This window comes from Ambystoma mexicanum, chromosome 7p (assembly GCF_040938575.1).
Source record: "Ambystoma mexicanum isolate Mex_15411 chromosome 7p, UKY_AmexF1_1, whole genome shotgun sequence".
Classification (NCBI taxonomy): domain Eukaryota; kingdom Metazoa; phylum Chordata; class Amphibia; order Caudata; family Ambystomatidae; genus Ambystoma; species Ambystoma mexicanum.
Window position 1 is genome coordinate 384,125,226 of NC_090939.1, and position 20,768 is coordinate 384,145,993.

General features: G+C 44.4%; 1 protein-coding gene across 2 annotated transcripts in view; it reads right to left on the bottom strand.

Annotated features, from left to right (window-relative positions):
* The window catches only part of LOC138526081 (multidrug resistance-associated protein 1-like), a 1,621,759-nt gene that overhangs the window by 157,700 nt on the left and 1,443,291 nt on the right, over nt 1-20,768 (bottom strand). For both annotated transcript variants that reach the window (XM_069636425.1, XM_069636424.1), the window contains one exon: nt 5,392-5,518. In XM_069636425.1, the coding sequence (XP_069492526.1) occupies nt 5,392-5,518 (127 nt within the window). The remainder of the gene's footprint in view (nt 1-5,391; nt 5,519-20,768) is intronic.

A 20,768-nucleotide genomic window follows, 5' to 3' on the forward strand; every position in this document is an offset into this window, starting at 1 on the left:
ATAGTTTATTAGAAAGTAATGTAATTTTTAGGACGGTTAATTCTTTTTCTAATGAAGCTATTACATTTACTAAGAACAGAATAGTTCTTAAATTGATTTCTTGACTTTATTAGTAACATTTAAATGTTCATATTTTAGTAACGTTTTGGTATCAGAGTAGGGGACGCTAAGCGTTACATATGTATGCATAAACTGCCTAAACAGTCATTGTGTCTTGACTCAGGACCCCATCAACCTTACCCCACTATCTTGCCTCCCTTCCGCTTAATCCAATCATTACCCCACCTGCTTGTTTCAGTTCATTGATTTGCTGATCCCCCAAACTAGTCTTCCCTAAGGTAGTGTCATGCCGGAGCTGGTTAAGCTACATGTTTTTTCTGTGTATGTCAAGATACTTGCTGTCTTTCCAGGTTTTTGTTGTTCTATTATGGCCAAAGTCATGGATGTGATTGGAGCTCTCCTGTTCCATCTTGGCTTGACTATTGTGTATTTTCTCCTCGGTTATTTCCTGGTGCTGTGTGTTTAAGCAGATGGTGACAGGATGGAAGTGCCTCACAAGTCTTCTATTCCTCTAGATTACTTCCCATTACCACACCAATAAACTGCTACTCTCTCCAGTACATACTTTGCAAGACTCCTCTTCACACCACATACTTTGCAAAATTCTAGTTCATTCCGGTTGTTTGCCAATGGGCTTTTTCACAGACAGGAGTACATTTCCAATTGGTATTTTGTTGTACTCTGTGTGTAGTCACGAGCCAGCAAGGTGGTTTTGGGAAAGTGGCCTTCTTTCATCAGACAAAAATTGAAAGATTTTGGTTTCTGACTGGCTTTGACACCAGTATTTATTCCTGTTTTCCTAAAGAGCAGAACAATTATGGGCACTGTCCCCCAAAAGGTTGCATTTTGGAGGTGAAAGTCCAAATGTTACAATTAATAATGCCAGTGTAAACATTTCCATAGCTTTCCCTATGGGGTCATTTCTGAGCACCCTATCAGTAGTTTCCTTATTGATAAATGTGCTTTGGCGACAGGAAGGGTCACAGAGTTTTAAGATGTGTCCTTGAAAAAGGTTCCTATTTGCAGATCTGCCTGTTAGGAAACAGAGTTCATCCCAGGGCCTACAGTGGAACATCCTCCTTCAGGAAGAGTTTGCTCCAATCAACTGCCATTCCCTCCAAGGAACATATATAGCCAGGCCAGGACATGGGGTTGCGTCTAAAAGCGCTTCAGTCGGACAATATCAGAGCTCAAATAAAAACACCATCCCTCAGGGTCCCGTGCACCATGGTACCTGTAACCACAATGGCAGCTTGCAGCCTGAATGTCAGGTAGGAACCAGTATATTCCATGACAAGAAAACACCTTTGGCGTCGGTTCCCGGAACGTAAAGGTTTGGAGGCGGCCAGGGACTGGCATTTCACAATGTTAATCATACATCACTTATCTGTATCAGGACCAAGCAGCTGACCTAGTGGTGGTTCACTCAGCAGCAGACTAGCCTGCAGTATGCTGGATTTACTGACTATTGCAGTTCCTGGATATTTAACAGTAAATGTATTCATAGATAAGCATGATTAGGAGGAATCCCTTCCTTCATAAATAGGGTCTATTTATGTTCTATTAATCTCCTGTAAGAGACATAATCGCTGATTCAAGTCTAAAACTGACAGGTGAGTACTGAAGTTCTACCAGTTTCAAGAAGGGGATGACGAGGATTACTTCACTTCTGGAGTAACATTTTATTTCTATCTCCGATTCGGCCTGGGACCCTACACTTCTCAACATTCAACAGACACCTCACCCTCAAATGCAGCCTGTTAGGTAGCTGGACTGATGGAACCCTGGGCTCAAACCTTTTTGTCATGAGTACTGGTGATAGGAGTTACTTTGGATGTGCTGTACATACACCCTGCAGTGGCATCAGCCATCTGTACACTATATCTGAGGTTCACAGACATCATACACCAACACTGAGGTTGGTTTCCTGACTAGGAAGGCCTTATCCTTGTCTGTCTTTAATGTCAGGTAATGATCTGCTTTTGGTCAATTATGCAGCCTTTTTTCGAAGATGTTTCACCAGATGTTTGAATGACATTTGCGTTGATTCATTTTGATAGTTGCCTGTTAAAGAGACTATACATCAGAGACCTACAGATGTTTTTACATTCAGATGGTTCAATGCTGAAAGTAGACAGGTAGAGGTAAAATACTGGTTTGCATTTTCTGATGGTTGCCTGTTAATGAGGCTTTATGACTAGCGTCCCAGAACTAAAGATGTTCTTTTGTTCAGTTGTCTTCTGAAACCAAGCAGCTAGAAACAAATTAAAATACAACTTGTTACTTGGATGGCTTAATGAGGAGATTAAGAATCAATAGCCAAATTGAAGCATCCTCAGAACCTTTAAGGAGTAGTGGAGAGAGTGATTTCCAGCTACAAAAGGCCCTTTGGAATAGATTGTCTCCACAATCTACTGCTGTAAGATAGTGAGACTTTACTTTGGGATCGTATAGGATTCCTGATGCAGATCAGCCATAGTAGTTTGGTTCTGTACACTGTCCCCTTTCATCAGAAGCACACCGACATCAGAAGCATTTGGGTGATGGTTAGATAATCCTTTTTCTTTCGATATTTGCAGATAGGTTACTTCCTGTGATGTTTGTGCCTGGCCCAAAGAAAGTCGGGACCTCGTATTGCCCCAGAACAGTCCCACAAAACTGACATGGATTTTATGTTGCACTAACCCATGTGTGCCAAGATTTTGGGAGAGGTTTGTAAAGTCTTGGATTCTTAACATGCTCTCTCCTGTTTTTACCATATTCAGACCAATGGCCAAATGAAGAAAGTAGCTGATACCGGAGAAACATGTGTGTTGTTTTACCAGTGCCACCAAAAATATTTGCTAAAATTCTTGTTTGCACCTCATAATTTGCCTATAAGAATTCTGTATCTTTTGTAAGTTATGTATCTCCTTTTTCTGCTAGTATATAATGCATTCTTGGATTTTAACCAGATGAGATTTCCGTACAATAGAGGGGTGCCAGTTCTAATTGTTTTACCAGGTATTTAACAAAATAATACTTTGGATTCCAAGAATTTACGTGTAGCAAAAAGTCTGTGAACGGCAGTGCAAATATGCTGCAATGTCCATTACTGAATATTCTGTGAGTGATATGGTCTAATCATCCTCACATTGACTTCTCACTAATATGTTGTCTATTATCTTTCCACCCCCATTTATTGAGTCCTTTTTTGTAGAGCCCAGAGTTAATCCTGTTGCTGTTTGCCTTTGTCCACCTGTTAAACATGGAGAGTCCATTCAGTATAGGATGCATTTCAAATACAACCTGCGGACTAGGACCCTTTTCAGTGTAACTCAATCCTTCTTCCAGCTTTGTCAGTGGGCAGACATAAGAAATCTAGACTCTGAAATTTGTAAAATGCTCCAATTTGCTGGGATAGTTTGCACTATTTAGTTAGTATGAATAGGAGTCTTGATTGTCTACATACTTTCTTTATGCTCCACCACCATGTTGATTTCTCATTGTCCCTATTGGTTTGCTGATAAATACAAGGGTCGAGGGATGGTGTGAGCTTTAGAAACCGACTGGGTATCTGCTGCTGTCAGGCAACCAGGGGCCTCTAGATACATTTGGCACTCAGAGGTATCATAATCAATGTGGTGCTCATGATTGTGGATTAGTGCAGTGCCTGGCTGGATTGTTAACAGAATTACGTTGTGTTGTCATCCTACAAGAGGTTTTCGCAGAAAGATAGAGCTGGGTGGGCTTTAGTTGTGCGCCTTAAAGACTTTCTGTGTCATGACGTCTGCCATATTTTCAGGTTGTTGCCATTCTATTATGGCTGACATGGCAGATATGGTTGGCACTTTTCCGTTCTATTCTGGTTGGGTAATTCTGTAAGCGATCCTCCAGTCATTGGCTGGCATTGTGTACATAAGCGAACAGTGATGGGATGGAGAGGCAGCAAAACTCAGTCTCTCTATGTAGTTGCAAGACCATTGGGTTCAGGCCTACTTCATGTTTTATAGCAATTGCTGGGTACTTTGTAGTGCCCTAGCACTGATACTTTGCTTTTGTAAACAATGAATCCCATCGCCCTCACCTAATAAACAGGTATACAATAAGTATATTCTTGCACAACCAAAGTATACAATATCTAGAGATTCTCATATTCGTAGCCATTGCATATTTCTTGAAGTACAGCAAGTGAGCAGTCGATTAATTATGGTACAGCATCTGTACTAAGGAAATTACTCCCCTCTGCATCCTCAGTCTGAGCTGATGAGTAAATGCTGTACTTGGAATCAAATGATGAGGGCAAGGTGCAAGGGTTATCACAACATATGACTTTAAAGAATATAAATAACTTGGCATGGTTGTGATTGCTACATATTTCTGGTGATGGAGGAGCTGGTATCATCAAGATAGGGACAGCAAATATGACATCAGTAAAATGTCAATTTAAATGTAGAGCATTTATACATATGTATAGGTGTGAAGCCTGAGTTATGGATCATGGCGAGAAATTATAAGAGGGTGTGGTGCCGGCGCACCTTCCAGTTTGAGGTGGTGTTTCTTAAGGACTGTCTTGCATGCTGGCGACTTTTCACATTTGAATTGGTTCATTGTTTTTCCCCTTACAAACCTGGAAAATGGTTCCCCAAAACAAACATTTGGGACCGTTTATCCAAGGTATCATAATCTCATCAAGAATTCTGATCGAATGCTGGAAAGCATCACGAGTTGTTCAGTACCCGTCACCACACTCCTTTTAGCAGCACCAATGATCTTGTATAACTAAAAGATAACTAAACCAAAATGAAGGATTGATTTTTCATTCCTTTCATGCAATACATGGTTTACTATAATTAAGAATCCCTGCTTTCCGTTTTCTAATGATTTGTATCCCAAAATACAGATGGCAATCAAGGGCTTTCTGTCTGTATCTATTTATAGAAATTGAAAAAAAGGAAAAACAGGTGTTTCTGCTAGGTTCCCTATGCTGTCAATCATGCATTGCAGGACAATCGCATTGGCCGGCTGGCAGCATAAAGAGTGTAAAGGTTGTATAAAGAATAGTAATACAGTTCCTCAAACGGGTGACCACATTTAACTTTGGTCAGTAGCAATTGCAGGAGCAACTATTTGTTGCTATTGTAAAAAACGCAGCCAACATTTCATTCTTATATAGCTACGTATGTATTTTAATAAATGCATTTTTTTCATTTGAATAATTGCAAGAAAAAGTCTGGTTGCAATTCATGTTTTTATATGGCAAAAAATAAATGTGGATAAATACAGATAGTAATGACGGAAAAATAAATACCATAGAACCAGGAGTCCTATTATTATTTAAAGCAAACTTACATTTAAGGCATATGATACGGACAAGCCAACAATGCTGGAATTTATTTTGTCCCCAGTCAGAAGTGCAAACAGAGCAGCAAAGAACACCACCAGGTTGCCAAGAAACTCCAGCCTGACAGCCAACCACCTGCATTGATCAAATTGAACAGAAAAAATAAATAGATGTTATAATGTGAAACTATTATAACTTATTAATAAAGCATATACAAAGGGACACAATGTGCATGTTAATATGAAGATATTTTGTAGAATCGGGTCCAACGTTTTACAAAGAATATGGAAAGTATGCAAAAGTGAAACCCCAGCAATGATCAGCTCATTACCTTGCATCCTCCAAAGGAACAGTACATACAATGAGGCATGAGGACGGATAATAAAATATGCAATTGTTACATACCATATTTTCATGTGTATAAACCCATTTTATTGTACATTATTCTTTCATCTAAATATCAATCAAAGACTAAAGTGATGTCCTTTAAAAGAGGTAACCAGAAGAATGAGTCTTTTGTATGGACTGTGGACTCAAACCCAATTGAAATAGTCGAGACATTTAAATACCAGTGAATAATCACTAACAACAGCTCTGTTGAGACTCCACTTCTTGAAGATCTGCAAGTTAAAGCTAAACAGCTGGCTAGCCAAGCGAAAATCATGGATGCTAAATATGGCCGCTTCTCATTGGCGGCAACCATAACCTACTACAAGGGGAAAATTCTCCTTTCCTTAACATACGGAGTGGAAGGTATCTTGGGCATCCCCGTCGGGACCTGGGGAAGACTTGAATCAATTATCTGGAAAGAGATTTTAAATCTCCCAGACTCAACCCAAATCGACGTGATCCCCAGGGCATTAACTATTATCGATCCAAGCAGCAGTTAACTGGATCAGGCTTACCTCATTTCGGAAAATAATTGCACCAAATGGGCCAACAGTGTTGAGAATAATCAACAGTGAGATTAAGAAAGAAAACGTCCCTAAGATTGACCAACTGGGTAAACCACATTAAGTCGACCTTGGACGACTTGTGTTGCTCAGAAGAGGACCGAATTGTAAGCCTGATGCGTATGAAGGAAAAACTGCTTCGTCTCGACTGGATCAAAGCCTTGGAAAAAGGCCAACGCATCTAAATTGGTTAAGGAGATGCGCCAGACTGTCCTGAAATTCAACGAAGTGCAGCCTTACCTCTTGAAATGTCCAGATCGTTCCTACAGGATAACTTTTATGAGAGTACGCCTTAACTTAATCCAAACTAATGCAATCCTGACTATAAGAGGGCTTAATCAGTTGAGCGGTTGCAGATTCTGTATGAATCCGGCAGCAGTGTAATCAAGAAAGCATGTGATGATCTACTGTCCTGGCTTGATCATTCAACGACAGCAGTTCCTAACACCTCTCTTCCACTCACTACAAACTTCGGATGATGACCAACGATGGTCAGCCTTGATGAGTGGAGCGTCCACCTCATGGGTGACTGCGGTAGTAAGATTCATTCGGAAAGTCTACCCAGCGTGTCAAGCAACCACTTCCAATAACCTTCAATTAAAGGATCCAAAGATTGAAGCATCTTGAACATTTGGTGGAAGGATAGAAAAAGGAAAAAGGAAACCTACCAATGGGTTCATGGGACTTATATTTTTAGTTTTGTGGAAATTGCAATGCAATTAAATTCAAATAAAAAAAATAATATATCAATTAACTACCAATCTAAATACAATTTAGAGCCGTTCAACTGCAACTACAGAGACAATAACATTAAAAAAAATTAAAGACAAAAGTAAAACCAAAAACTCAAAGAGAGAAGGAAATTATCAAGCAAGATTGGGTGACTAACTCGTAGATTTCAAATGGATTTTCAAAAGTTCCTAATATTACATTTCCATTTCATAGAGGTTATTCTCTCTAGCACATTCTAATATCAGCACTTGAGAAACTGCACTTTTCCAATTGTATGTGTGCTGCCAAACAGATAATGTGACAATCACGAGAATCATCATACATCTTCAATTAATGAACACAAAGACAACTGAAAGCATTGAAAAACACAGAAACTTCTATTGTCTTGATGTAAATTATTTTTTTACAAATATCCATCATGGGTTCTCAATTCTTGACTTTGATAACCAGTTGGTCCCTAACTTGGCAACATGTTGTGCATGTATTGCTTCTTATTAATTAGTATCACAGCCATAGATATAAGTTCAAAACAGAGACTTAATATGTTCGCATTCTTGTTATCATTTGAAAACTACTAGAGGAAACCAAGAAAGAATTGAATTTTATTGCCTTCTTAATTTTGTTTTTGTTTACTGTGATTGCTTTAGTTGCAAATCTTACACATATTACCTTCTTAATCGGCATGATTATTAACACTGGCATGCTATTTATTTGTTCTCATTGTCATGTTTGTTCACACATAATTTAAATAATTGTGTGAGATCTAAATTAATTGCAATGTGCAAACTTTTATAATGGTTTGTTTTTTCAAAACCCTCTTAGTATATGTCCCAGATTGTAAGGTATGTACGTATTCGGGATTTTTGTAACCCCAGTACAGTACACAATGCTGTTTTTAGTGTTGACGTAGTTCCAAAAAGTGTCAAGCATTTTACAGAACCTTTACTTTAGAAGGAGCATCACAAATGTGAGGTATTGTGCAGGTGAAAGTGTGGTTTTTGGTATCCACCTAATTACAGATGCTAGAAACCCGGAATGTAAAGGATTGACACAAGGGAGGGGGCCTAAGCGTGTCAGTGGGGATGGGCAAAACCTTTAAATTGCCGACCATTAACCGCTATCTTTTTATGCATGCTAAAACATGCAAAGGGACCACCAACATTAGTACAACGCCCATGGCCTGTGGGATCTGATAATTTTATTGTGAGAGGGTAATGGTCCTTGGCTGTAGGCCTGGCCCGCTGGCTACAGCCATGTTTTGTAACCCTTTTTGGTGCAATGGGGAAAGTGGACATAGCTGAAGTCTGTGATATGATATGGCATTTATAACGCACCTGTAGACAAGTGTTTCTTGTGTACAGGCCCACGCTCTTTTTAGCACGGTTTTGAAATGTGGATAGTAGACACGGCCAAAGGCCATGGCCGGTGGGATCTGGTAATTTTCTAGGCAGGGAGATATGGGCCACAGCTGAGTAAGGAGGGTTATAGGCCTCACCAGGAGTACTGGTCCAATGGCTATGAGCAGGGGGATATGCGACATGGCCACAGTCACAGTCTTTTTGCTTACTTACGCAATGTGGACAGGGGAGACAGCCAAAGGGATCTGGTTACTTACTAGGCAAGGGGGATGTGGGCCACAGCTGAACGCTCTGGCCATCGGGCCTCTGTATTTTATAATAATTGGTGCTACAAAGGCTACGAATGCCATGGCCAGCAGACCCTGGAAAAGATATAGCATGACAAAACCCTTGAAATTCAGTGAGAAAGCTTTAGTTAAGACAGCGCTAAAATTCTCTGATGTATCGCAACAAAATCCATGAAATTCAGCCGGTGTGGGAAGTGACGATCATCTTAACTCTGAGCCCCCGTTACTCAGCCCAAGAGCACATACATGACATCACACTTGGGATTAAAAATGTGATAAAAACGGCCGTCATGGGAGGCATCAACGGGGGGGGATGGGACTCTGAGTTAAGTTGATTGTCACTTCCTACACCCTCTGAATTTTACAGGTTTGGTTGCGATAAATCAGGTCATTTTAACTAAATGTTTTTCATTGAATTCTCTACTCAAGCTCTGTTGCAAACCACAAGATCATTTTGGACATGACTGCCACCATAGTTCCCTACCACCTGCGCAGTAATCTGGAAATACACCCTGCTTCTCTTTCAATCTGCTAAACCCTAATTAATGCACAAGCCTTCAGCCTGATGGATTATTGAAACAGAACTCCCTGGGCTCCTTCACTACTTCTTGCAACAGCCTGGAAAAGCATTGGGATTCCCATTCATCTAACTGTAGCATTGTGCAGTATGCACACCAGGCGTGCCCCTGAACAATTCTAAGATGATAATATTCAAATCCTACCACAGACTCTACACCTATCTTGAACAATGTGTCTCTAGCTATAATACTGCCTGCACTCTTCCATTACAAACACTATACCCCTTTCCCACACCTCATCTGCCAACACGGTTTCATAATTCGGACCATGCACACTACTGGCACCAATTTACTGGAACAGCCTCTACCTTTACCTAATATCTACCACCAACCTAAGCTCTGTGGTGAAATTTCGATTTAAAAAATCAAAAGAACAACCCTTTTGACTCTTTACTATTAAATCTATTTTGACTATATATTTCTGACATCCCAACTGCACTCACATTTGAATCTGTGAAGCTTGGACTTTGAAGGTTAAAGAGCATATCAACAGTCTGGTGCTTGGACTGGCATCCATGACCTGGAGAGAATCAATTGCCATGTGGCGGAAACAAAATGCCAACTATGTAATTCAAGATGTGTGCCCATGTTTTATGGATTTTCCCTGTCATGTGACAGGAGCCAAAATACAAGGCATGTTGGGACGGTGAAAGGCCCAAAGGCCAAAAGGAAGTTTGAAGAAAGGGAAGGAATCTTCCAGCTAACAGACCATATGAGTAGGGGTGGAAACGGTTCTGGACACTTTGGGAGACAAAGCTGCCTGAAGTTGGAGCAATGTGTTGTGTGTTATTTACGGAATACCTAGTGTATTTCTGAAATCCTGTGGAACACACTTCCGTGTGAAGTGTTGGAATCCAGGAGAGTGCTTGGACCCTAGGAAGCACTGGAACTCTGGGGAGTGCTGTGGCGCTCTGATCAGGCTTATCTGAGTCTCCCAGGAATAGGACAAGAAGATTGGAGCTGTACTGAATATACTTTCAATCAGGAATGGAATGTTAATTTCTTTTTTTTTTACAAGTGTATTTCATTTGTTTTACAACAAAGCAACAAGGGTTGAGAACACATGTTGAATGCAGCACACTAGTGACCTGATTAGTCAGACAATGGGTGCATCAGCGAGTCAAGAAAAAACTGTTTTTCCGTTTAACTTTCCCCTCCCATAGGGGAGCCATATCAGGTTAATGTGCTTTTGTTTCGTGAATCTTGGAGAGCAGTGGTGAGACTCTCCATTTTGTATATGGCATGAGCTTGGGTGATCCATTCCCTTTTTGAGGGAAAGATAGCGAACTTCCACCTGATCGTCAGACATACCCTTGCTGCCAGGAAAAGGTTGCGAGGCATGTGTGTTAGCAATGTGTACGGGTCTTCCTCCTCTGATCCAATGCCAAACAGTACCAATAACGGAGAAAGCGTCCTGGAGATCCCGTATATTGCTCGAATCCACCCCAGTACTTCACTCCAATAGGTCTGAACATGCACACAGTTCCACCATTGGTGCCAGTAATCACTTACCTCCCAAGATCCCCTGCAGCAATACAGGGAAGACCCTGGGTACATTTTGGAGAGCCTTTGAGGCATGTAGTGCCATTTTAACAACAATTTTACATTATGCATTTTATATTGCATGTAGATATTTGAACTCCACACCCCTCTGTGAATTGCCTGCCACGTGCCTTGGGAGTCGTGAAGTGCAAGGTCTGTGTCCCATTTGATTTCTGAAGTGGGCCGTGACAGATGGCCCCTAGTGAGGAGTGCTGTATATAGGTCAGCGATTAGTCCCCTTGAGCCCCGGTTCTTTGCTAAAACTTGTTCAAATGCAGTGGGTGGGCGATGCAAGGAATACCCCCATCGAGGGTCGTGAATGGTACTCTTGAGTTGCAAGTACAGTAGAGGGGAAATTCAGATGCCGTGCAGCGCTTGTTCTAGCTCTTCTTTCAAGAGCTATACTCCCTTCCTCCACAATTGCCCAGCCCTGACTAAACCCTCCTCGTATAATGCTTGGAAGTGGAGGACTTCACTAAGCTAATCGCGTATTGAGGGGGACCAAATACAGCTTAGGGGAGATGGCCAAGTAGTTATGCCCTTCAAGGATTGTGAGGGGTGCGACATGGTCCATAGCACGGTCATGATTGGGTGTTCCCGGATCCTGTGGGGCATGGAGGCGGGTGGGACCCGCAACCATTTGCCTAATGTAACTGTAGCCAAGAGAGAGTTCTCCAGGGGTACCCACTGCTTTTCAGGATTTTCCCAGAGGTGGTCGGAGAGAATCCCAAGTTGGGCGGCGCTGTAGTATTGCGAGAAGTCAGGGAATCCAGTGCCTCCCTTATCTTTTGGTAGCATTAACAGTCGTGTATGGGATTCTGGGTTTAGAGTCTGCCCACAAGAAATCTAGTAGTGTTTGCTTGATTTCTACCAAGAATGTGTCTGGGACTATGACTGGAAGAGGAAGAGGAATCTAGGGCGAATGTTCATTTTGATAGATGTGAACCTTGCTGCCCAAGATAATGATAGTTTGGACCATCTGTTCAGGTTGGATTTAGCAGTGTTCCACAGGGGCAAGAAATTTGTTTGGAACAAGTTGCTTAGGGTAGACGTGATTTTTACCCCGAGATTTCTAATTGCTTCCGTTTTTACTTGGAATCCCCACATCGCTATAAACTGGGATGGAAGGGGGGTGGATGGGTGAAGGAGCAGTGCAGTTGTTTTCTTTAAGTTAGCCCGAAATCCTGATAGTCTTCCGTACTCTTGCATGGTCTTGAAGAGGGCAGTGACGGATTCCAACGGATTTGTGAGATGTGTCAGGATGTCATCTGCGAACATCGCCAATTTATATTCCTTGCCTACCCTTTCCAATGCTGTGAATTTGGGAGTTCGAGCGGACTTTCTGTGCAAAGGGCTCGATTACCAGAGCATAAAATCATGGGGAGGGGACATCCCTGTCGCATGCCTCGAGTTAGAGCGAAGGAATCGGAGGGGATGCCATTAACGAGTACTTTCGCCGATGAATTGCGATATAGTGCACTCGCACCCCTAGCCGAAACCTCCCCCAAACCTGCCCATTTCATTACTGCGTTCAAGAAAGACCACTCGACGCGATCAAAGGCCTTTTCGGCATCGAAAGGCCTTTTCGGCATCGAAAGGACATCAAGGGCGGACAGTCTTCTTCCTTGTCCGGATGCGCCATAAGTTGTAGGGTTTTTCGTATGTCGTCTGCCCCTTGCCTACCCTTTATATAGCCCATCTGGTCTGTGTGGATTTGTTGCAAGAGAACGTAGGCCAGCCGTAAACCAAGATACTGGCGTAGAGGTTAGCGTCCACGTTTATGAAGGAAATCGGGCGATAAGATGCGCACTCCGTGGCGTCTTTGCCCTCTTTGGGGATCACAACTATTCTCGACTCTGCGGATGACGGAGTGTTCTGCCTGGTCTCTAGTTTCGAGTTGAAGAGGTTAGTTAAGGGAGGGGTAAGGGCACTGGAGTTTGCTTTGTAAAATGCTACGTTGTACACGTCCTGCCCGGGGGCAGAGCCGGCTTTGCGGTGGGAGATGGCGTCCTTGACCTCATCTGGAGATATTGGGGCGTTAAGGACATTTAGATGAGCCTGAGCTATCTGAGGTCGGGGTAAGCTCGACAGGTACTCTTCGATCTCTGACTCTGTGCTCTGTTGTATATAGGTTATTATAAAATCTAGAGAAACAATCTGTTATGTCCCTGGGGCTGGTCAGGATTAGGCTTGCTCACTTTTAATTTTATATACTGCTCTGTCTGCCCTTTGTTTTTCGTAAGCTATTGGCCAGCATGTCATGGGCCTTATCACCTCTCTCGTAAAATTTCTGTTTCAGCAGTCTCAACTATGTCAGCGCCAAATATCCTTCAACTCCTCCCGAAGCGTTATGACATGATCCAAGATTGAGTCTGCCCCTGCTTTCTGAGTGTGCAGTATGCGCTCGTGATGCGCAATCTCAGTTTTCAACTTTATTTCCCTTCTCGGTTGGATCTTCTTTTTGTGCAACCCGTCTGATATCAGTACCACTCGTAATGTGGCCTTCCCCACCTCCAAGATCGTGTTTTGTGCAATCTCACCGGTGTCGGTCAATTCAAAAAAGGTCTTCATGGCTTCTGTAATAGTGTCCTTGAACACTTGGTCCTTGCAGAGATAATCATTGCACACCCATCTCTGCTCCGTGCTGTATGGCGGACCCAGATCCAGGCCTAACACGCAAAGTTCATGGTCCGTTCATGCCACTATCTCTATGGAGGCTTCAAGCACTAGATTTTCAGTTTCCCCCCAACCAGCAGATAGTCAATACGGGAATGGGTCTGATGTGGGGGAGAGTAAAAAGAGAAAGCCTGAGATTCAGGGTGTGTTGCCCTCCAGGTGTCTATGAGGTGGAGTTCCCTCGGCTGGCTTAGAAATATTTCCCATTGTGTGGCGTTTGGGCGTTCTTTCTCCTTGATTCCCAATCCCGAGTGGGGTCTGCTATCATATTGAGGTCACCTCCACAAACCGGTGTGCCTTCTCTCCAGCCCTCAAGGGAATCTTGTAAAGACTCAGTAAATTGCAATTGGTCTTGGTTCGGGGCGTAGGCCGAACACAAGGTGACAGTGTGTGACCGTAGTGTGCCCTCGAGGGCCACGTATCTACCCGAATCATGTCTGTAGACGTGCTGTATTTGGAGTCCAATGGATTTCCTGTATAGGATCCCGACTCCACCTTTCTTTTCAGTGCCCAAGGCCCAGATAGCGTCTCTGATGTCCCTACCGATTATCTTGCGCTCCCCCCCCCTGGGTGTATTTAGTTTCCTGGACAAACAGTACATCCAAGTTCGAAAGTCTGAATAGTCGTGCTAGCATCGAGCTCTTGTTGGGAGAATTCATGCCCTTAACGTTAAGGGACCCAATTGTTATTCTATCATGTTGAAGTGTGTGCTGTTGCCGTGTCCTCTTGCAATTGGGGTTGTGTGGTGAAACTACCACTGACCAGTGACTGGTCTTGTGATGGGCCATGAAGTGGTTGTGGCATTGCTATTTCGTGGAGTGAAAGCAGTCCGTCCTTTTGGTGTGAGTTGTACTCCCCTACCCCGTGATAAAAAACATAGCAGGCATTTCCCGGTGACAGATATGCCCTAAAAATTAAACAGTAGGGCCACTCTACAGGGACCCCTCTCCAGGCAAACTTGATAACAGATTAATACCTCAAAAACTTTACGGTGAAGAACAACATGCAGTTAACTTCTAAAAATCTAACTTCCGCCATTTTTCATAAGTTCAAGGACCGCTCTGTTGGAGCGTTTGGCGGACCGTGGATAGCATCTCACTCGGTCAGATCACCAGTGGGATTACCCCCACCGATGGAGGCTTGCGCCCCCCTGTAACTTTACCTGGTTACGGGCATTCCAGGATACAGGAAAGTAGAGACACATCACTTTTTCATGGGGTGTTAAGCCTCTTGTATTTCCACTTTACTGGGGCCCGCCCCCTCCTGGGTGACATTGGGAAGTTTTTTTGCGACGGGCCCATGATTTTCCTGTATGCTTCCCCTCCTCAGCTCACCGTGCTTGCTTGTAGGTGGTCTAGGGCTCTTTTGTTTTAGTCTTCTGAAGTCATTCTGAAACTTTCTCCGTCGTATTCGAAGCACAGCGAAAAGGGATATCCCCATCGGTATCGGATCCCAACTTCTTGTAGCCAAGCTGTTAGGGGGTGACAACTCCTCCTTAGATTTAGTGTGGTGGCGGAGAGATCCTGAAATGGTTTGATGCTCGATCCTTCAAAGTTTATGGGCTTGTGGTTTCTGGCTTTCTGGAGTATCCCCTGCCTCCATTTGTAGTTGTGGCATTTTACCAGGACGGAACGCCAGCCTTTCGGTGGTGCTCCGGCTCTATGGATCCTGTCCAGGGTGGGGGGAGGGGGTGTTTCAAAGAGGGAGGTTATCAGCGCTTTTACTTTAATCTCTAGGTCCGCTGTTGTCCCTCCTTGTTTCTCTTCAAGGCCCATAATGCAGATGTTAGTCCGCCTCTCCCAGTTTTCCAGTTCGTCGAGTTTGAGGTGCATGTCGCGCTCTTTTTTCTCCAAGTCCTGGAGTCTGCCCTCGAACGTTATTGTTGTGATGTCCGCAAACTGCTGGTTATGCTCCACAGCTTCCATTCGATCTTCCATCTTGGCCATTCTTGCTTGTAGGTCCGTGACAGTCTATGTCAGGCTAGATTTGATGGAGCGGATTTCCCCCAACAGCAGGCAGACATCCGACTTAGTGGCACTGTTGCAATCATTCCCCGGAATCTCTGGACCGCTTTATGTTCCATGGCTTCGGGCATGTGGCTGAACGAGCGCTGCCTACCCAGGGTGCGCGGATCCAGGTTCGCCCAGTGCTGGGGAGGACTAGCGTTGGTGTCCGGGTGGGTTCTGTGTGGAGAACGGTGGCGTTCAGAAAAGAGAGCCGCCGGGACGCCTCAAGGCGGGTTACCCAGTGCCCTGCAGCTTGTGCTAACGTTGAGTGTGGCTCCTGGCGTTCCCCTGGGAAGGGGTGCGCTGCCCTGTGTGATACTTGAATTTCCCCTCTTGGTCTTTTGAGAATTATCAGCCCCTTTCCTGGCTTCTTGTGCTTGCACAGTATGCGGCCCTGCACACAGATCTCCCCTCCCCCCACTGTGCCAAATTAAGTCTCATGCTCATGTTGGGGGAAGTGCTGGCTAGGGTTGGATGAGTGGGAGGCAAGACAGTGATCCCAGGAAAGAGCTGTGAGGTGCTTAGGCGTGGCAATGAGTACTGTAACCACTTATGGTATCATGGGGCTGCGTGTCGCTGCAGGCTCGCAGGACCCAGCACCAGTTGAATTGCAGCTGCGTGTGTCCCTCGGTTATAGTCCGACACTGCAGGTGTTTTAACTCTCCAGGGCTTGCAGGGTTCGTTGGAAAAGCTGTCCTTCTCGTGGCTGGGGCGAAGGGAGGGAGCGGAGTGCAGAAGGCTGCCTCGTGTGCCAGGGACCACCTGTTGTCAGTGGGTATATGAGGGACGTTGATGAGGAGATCTCAAGTTGTTGGTTACCGGCCTGAGTAGGTCGTAGTGCGGAGAGAGAGGTCTCCCGGACGTGGCCGCTTGCGCCGATGGACCGGATTCACTGCGTGTGCTCCACTTGGGGTGCTGGCCTCGTAATGCGTCCCGCTTTGCTGCGTGTATATAGTCTGTGCCGAAGTGTGGGCCCACGCTTCGGCAAGGGAGGTGCGGGTGCTATTTCTCCTGACGTTTAGACTTCCCTCCCTATGACTTCTCTCTCTCTACTTGTGGTGCCCCACATGGGGTCTAATCTTTCTCCCTGGCTTTTCAACCAGTAGCTGGCACCTCTTGCCAACTGCATTGCCACCTTCTGCTCCAACTTTCAGTGTTATGCATATGACACCCAGCTCTCTTTCAGGCTCCCCTCAGCCACTTCGTCTCCTTCTCTCATACCAGACTGTCTGGTCGCAATTCAGGAATGGTGTGCCTCCAATGATCTCTGCCTCAATGCCAGTAAGACCGAGAGCCTCCTCATTGGAACACCAGCTGCCTCCTTTACTCTCTCTCTGGCCGTCCACTCTGGGCCCTCTTCCTGCTCCTTCCTTTGAGACTAAGAACCTCAGGGTAATCTTCAACTCCACCCTCTCCTTCTCTTTTCACATCTCTGATTCTCTAAGACCCCCAGAGGTATTTTTCCTTAACTCAATGTCTCCAGAGCTCTGGTCCTCTCTAGGCTGAACTAATGCAACAGCCTCTTTCGAAATCTTCTTGCTTCTACTCTACGACCTCTACAACTTATCCAGAACAGGAATGCGAGACTTGTCCTTGGCCTCAAGCCCAGGGATCGTATCTCTCCAGCTCTGAATTTTCTTCACTGCCTCCCTGTGGTGGCAATCATCAATTTCAAGACCCTTTGCATCGTCCACAAGGCTTTCCGGGGCCTGGGAACGCATTACCTCCCACTCTCACTTCCTAAACATCTCCCTTCTCGAGCTCTCTGCTCATCCTCCTCCAACTCTCTGAAGGTTAATCGCTTCTCCAAGCAGAGAGTTGGGGGCAGATCTCTCCCTTCGGTTGGGGCCTCCCTCTGCAACAGCCTCCCTGCCTCTCTCAAACTTGAGCAGAACCACCTCTGGTTTGGGAAGCAACTCAAGATCTTCCTTTTCACTTCAGCTTTCTCTCTTCCTCTACTCTTCTGATGCCCCAACTGCCCAACGCATTGGTCACCTGGCTATCCTCTGAATTTGGGCCCAAGCCCCTGATGTCCAGTTGCCCTTCTCACTGCCTCCTGGTTCCCCCAGCACTTATGGCCTGTATCTGCAACCCTACAGTTCCCTGCTCTACACATATTAGCCACCTGCTGGCTGCACTTACTGAGTTACCTGCACTCAGCCACTCGTTGGCTGCACGTGAGTTTCCTGCACTTCTCTCCCCTCAGCGCTTCTCCCCTTCCTCTTCCCTGCACTTGGTGCGATCTGAATGACATAAGGCCTAATAAGATCATTGTTTTGTCCTCCCTCTTTTTCCCCCTCCTTGTCTTGTCAAGCTTAGAAACACTTGTGTACAGGTGCGTTATAAATGCCATATCATATCATGACTCTATGTCTCGGACTGATCTCTCAATGTCAGGAATAACATTCTGTTCTCACTCAAGCATTCTGTAAATGTCATATACCTTGTCCAACACACTAATTCCAATTTCCAGATGTTTGAGCACTATGAAACCGACATCTAGTCATGTTCACACTGCATAACAAAACAGCTACTCAAAGAAAATGATGGCTCATAACGTCAACCTCCATCACAGAAAATGATCAGTGGGTTCTGTGTTAAAAGCTGCTTTTAAAGTACTATTATTCTCCCGGACACCAGAGCTGACATGTCCAACAGGTTGATCAGGAGGTACTGATCACTTTCTGCCTGTCTGTAAGCATCTCTCTCGTTTAAGCAGTCCTACCCTTGCTACCTGCCTGACAGTGCCAGAGCAAGTTAAAAAGTTAGTGTAAAAAAATAAGTCAAGCGTAGAATTTAGGTATAGGCATATGAAGTTGTCTTTATTGTTTACTACTAATAATGAATTGCAAGGAATACCTGTGGTTTAAACATCCTTGCTCTAACTTCAGAATTGATGGACTCAGCCAGAGGAGAGAGGGAGGACAATGGCAAGGCAATGGGCCTGCCAGTGAAAAGAAACAATGGAAATCTTGTAGAAAGTTTATTTCAGGAATACAAAAGTTACCCATAAAAACCACAATTGACAACATAATTACACATCACACAATAAAAGAATAAACAACATTCCATCCTCATAAGAACAATGCAAAATTCAAAAACATTCTGTTCTGACAATTTTCATTAAACATTTCCTCAAATTATAATAAACCCCAACACACACAGATTGAGTCCACCCATAACAGGTAGCACAGAGCAGGTTCATACTGAAGGAATCCCTGACCCGTAAGAGTGGTGCAAGCGTGCAATCTCTAATTAAGGAGAAAGCTGGAGAAAATAGTAAAAAATTGGACAAGTCTTCCTTGGGCATTACACAGAAAATACACAGTTGGTTTTCATTGCCATTGGACCAGGCTGGCACCACTGCTCTTAGGTGGATACAATTAAAGTGTGCCCTGGTAATGACAACGCGCTGAGAATGGTTCTGTGCCCATCACAAATATTTCTGCATACCTGGGCTCGCAATGATCGCATGTTTCCTATTAGCGGGCTTCTGGATCTCAAATGACTCTCTATTATCCAAAATACACTGGAACACCCTTACTTTTATAGCTCTAAGAACCTTGTGTGGCATAACATCACACGTGAAAATATTAAGCCATGTCTTCTGACAACATTGACTTTACATACCAGAGCCTGGGAATCTTTAGGTAGGGGTCCCTGGGAACCAAGTGTTTAATTAGCTCCTGAGTTAAACTGGCTTTACTGTTCCCCCAGACAAAAAGCCACTGATTTAGAGGCTGGGCTGAGATGGAGTCACCAATGAACCTGCAGTCCAATTCCTGGTGGACAGCAAAATTAGGGGCCGAGTGTGGAAACGCCAATATTTGTTTAAAAAAAGTGTTCACCACCTGGATGGGCCCTACATTGCTATATCCCCACAGCTCCATGCCATACCCGGTAACAGAAATAGATTTCCCATTATAAGCCTTGAGCACCAGCTCGACCGGTTTAGCCTTGAACATGCCCATGGCTCGTGCCACTCCCCCTATAGCCTGTTTGAACCTTGCAGTCTGTTTGGTAACACAGTCTTCAGCACTAAGTTTTGAAGGAAATATAGTAAAAACTTGAGACTCTGGGGATCAAGACCCCCTCACTAAACATCGCCTGAAATTTTGGAGGACACTTCCCCCTACTACAGACCACGATTGCTGATTTTTTGGGCATTAACCTTCAGATCCAGTAAGCCCATGAATGAAGAATAATCATCAATCAAGCGCTGCAAGGCTCTGGAGTACGGGACATCAGAACTGTATCGTCTGCATAAGCCAGTAAGGGCATGCGCCAGCTACCCAGCCTGAGGACATCCGGAGTGGAATTGATTAAATTGGCATAAAGACCATTAATGTACAGACAGAAAAGCAGGGGGGCCAGCACACAGCCCTAGTGCACCTCCTTCTTCACCTGAAAGAAAGCAGTGCACCGTCCCTGCACTCCACTCCTTAAACAAGCCACTGCGGATGAATGCAGTCTCCCCACAAGATCCACAAGTTCAATTGAACAGTTCATGGACCTGAGCACACACCATAGCTTATTATGATTGACCTTGTCAAAGGCGGTGCTCAGATCCATAAAAGCAAGGAAAATAAATTCATCCTTGATATACAAAGGAATCCTTGATATACAAAGAGTCACCAGCAAATAAAGGGTTCAAGGACTACTCAGCCGTTCCGAGACCTGGTCTAACCACAGCAGAATCAGGGAAATAATGTGGTTACATTCCACCCAAGACTCCAATCTCCCCAAGAGAACCCCCTCTATGTTCTTAAACACAGAGTCTAATAGCAAAATAGGTCTATATGATGCTGGTAGTGCCCTCAGCCCCTTCTTACATAATCGGCTGAATTACTGCACGTGACCAAGAAAGCAGCGTTAAAACCCACAGTCAAAATCGGGCCCAGAGATCTGGTTCTGATAGGAAAAAGTCTGCTGGAACATTATCAGGGTCTGGAGCCCTATTTCTGGCCTGGCATTTTACGGATGATCCAATTTTCCCTACTTTCAAAACAATCCTTCCTTCCACTGGGTATGACAACTGCTGGAGATCTGTGGCAAGCAGTCGTTCAGGAGCCGCAACCACAAGACCCGCACTGTATAGGGCAGAAAAGTGAGCCACCCAAGCCTGATTAGAAACCATAACAACAGCACCTCTTGACTTAAATTTGCAAAAAGGCCCTTCGTCACTATGTCCCAAAAAAGCTTGCCATCATTAGTGGCCGAAGAATTGACCCAGACCTCCCAGAACTAAGCTTC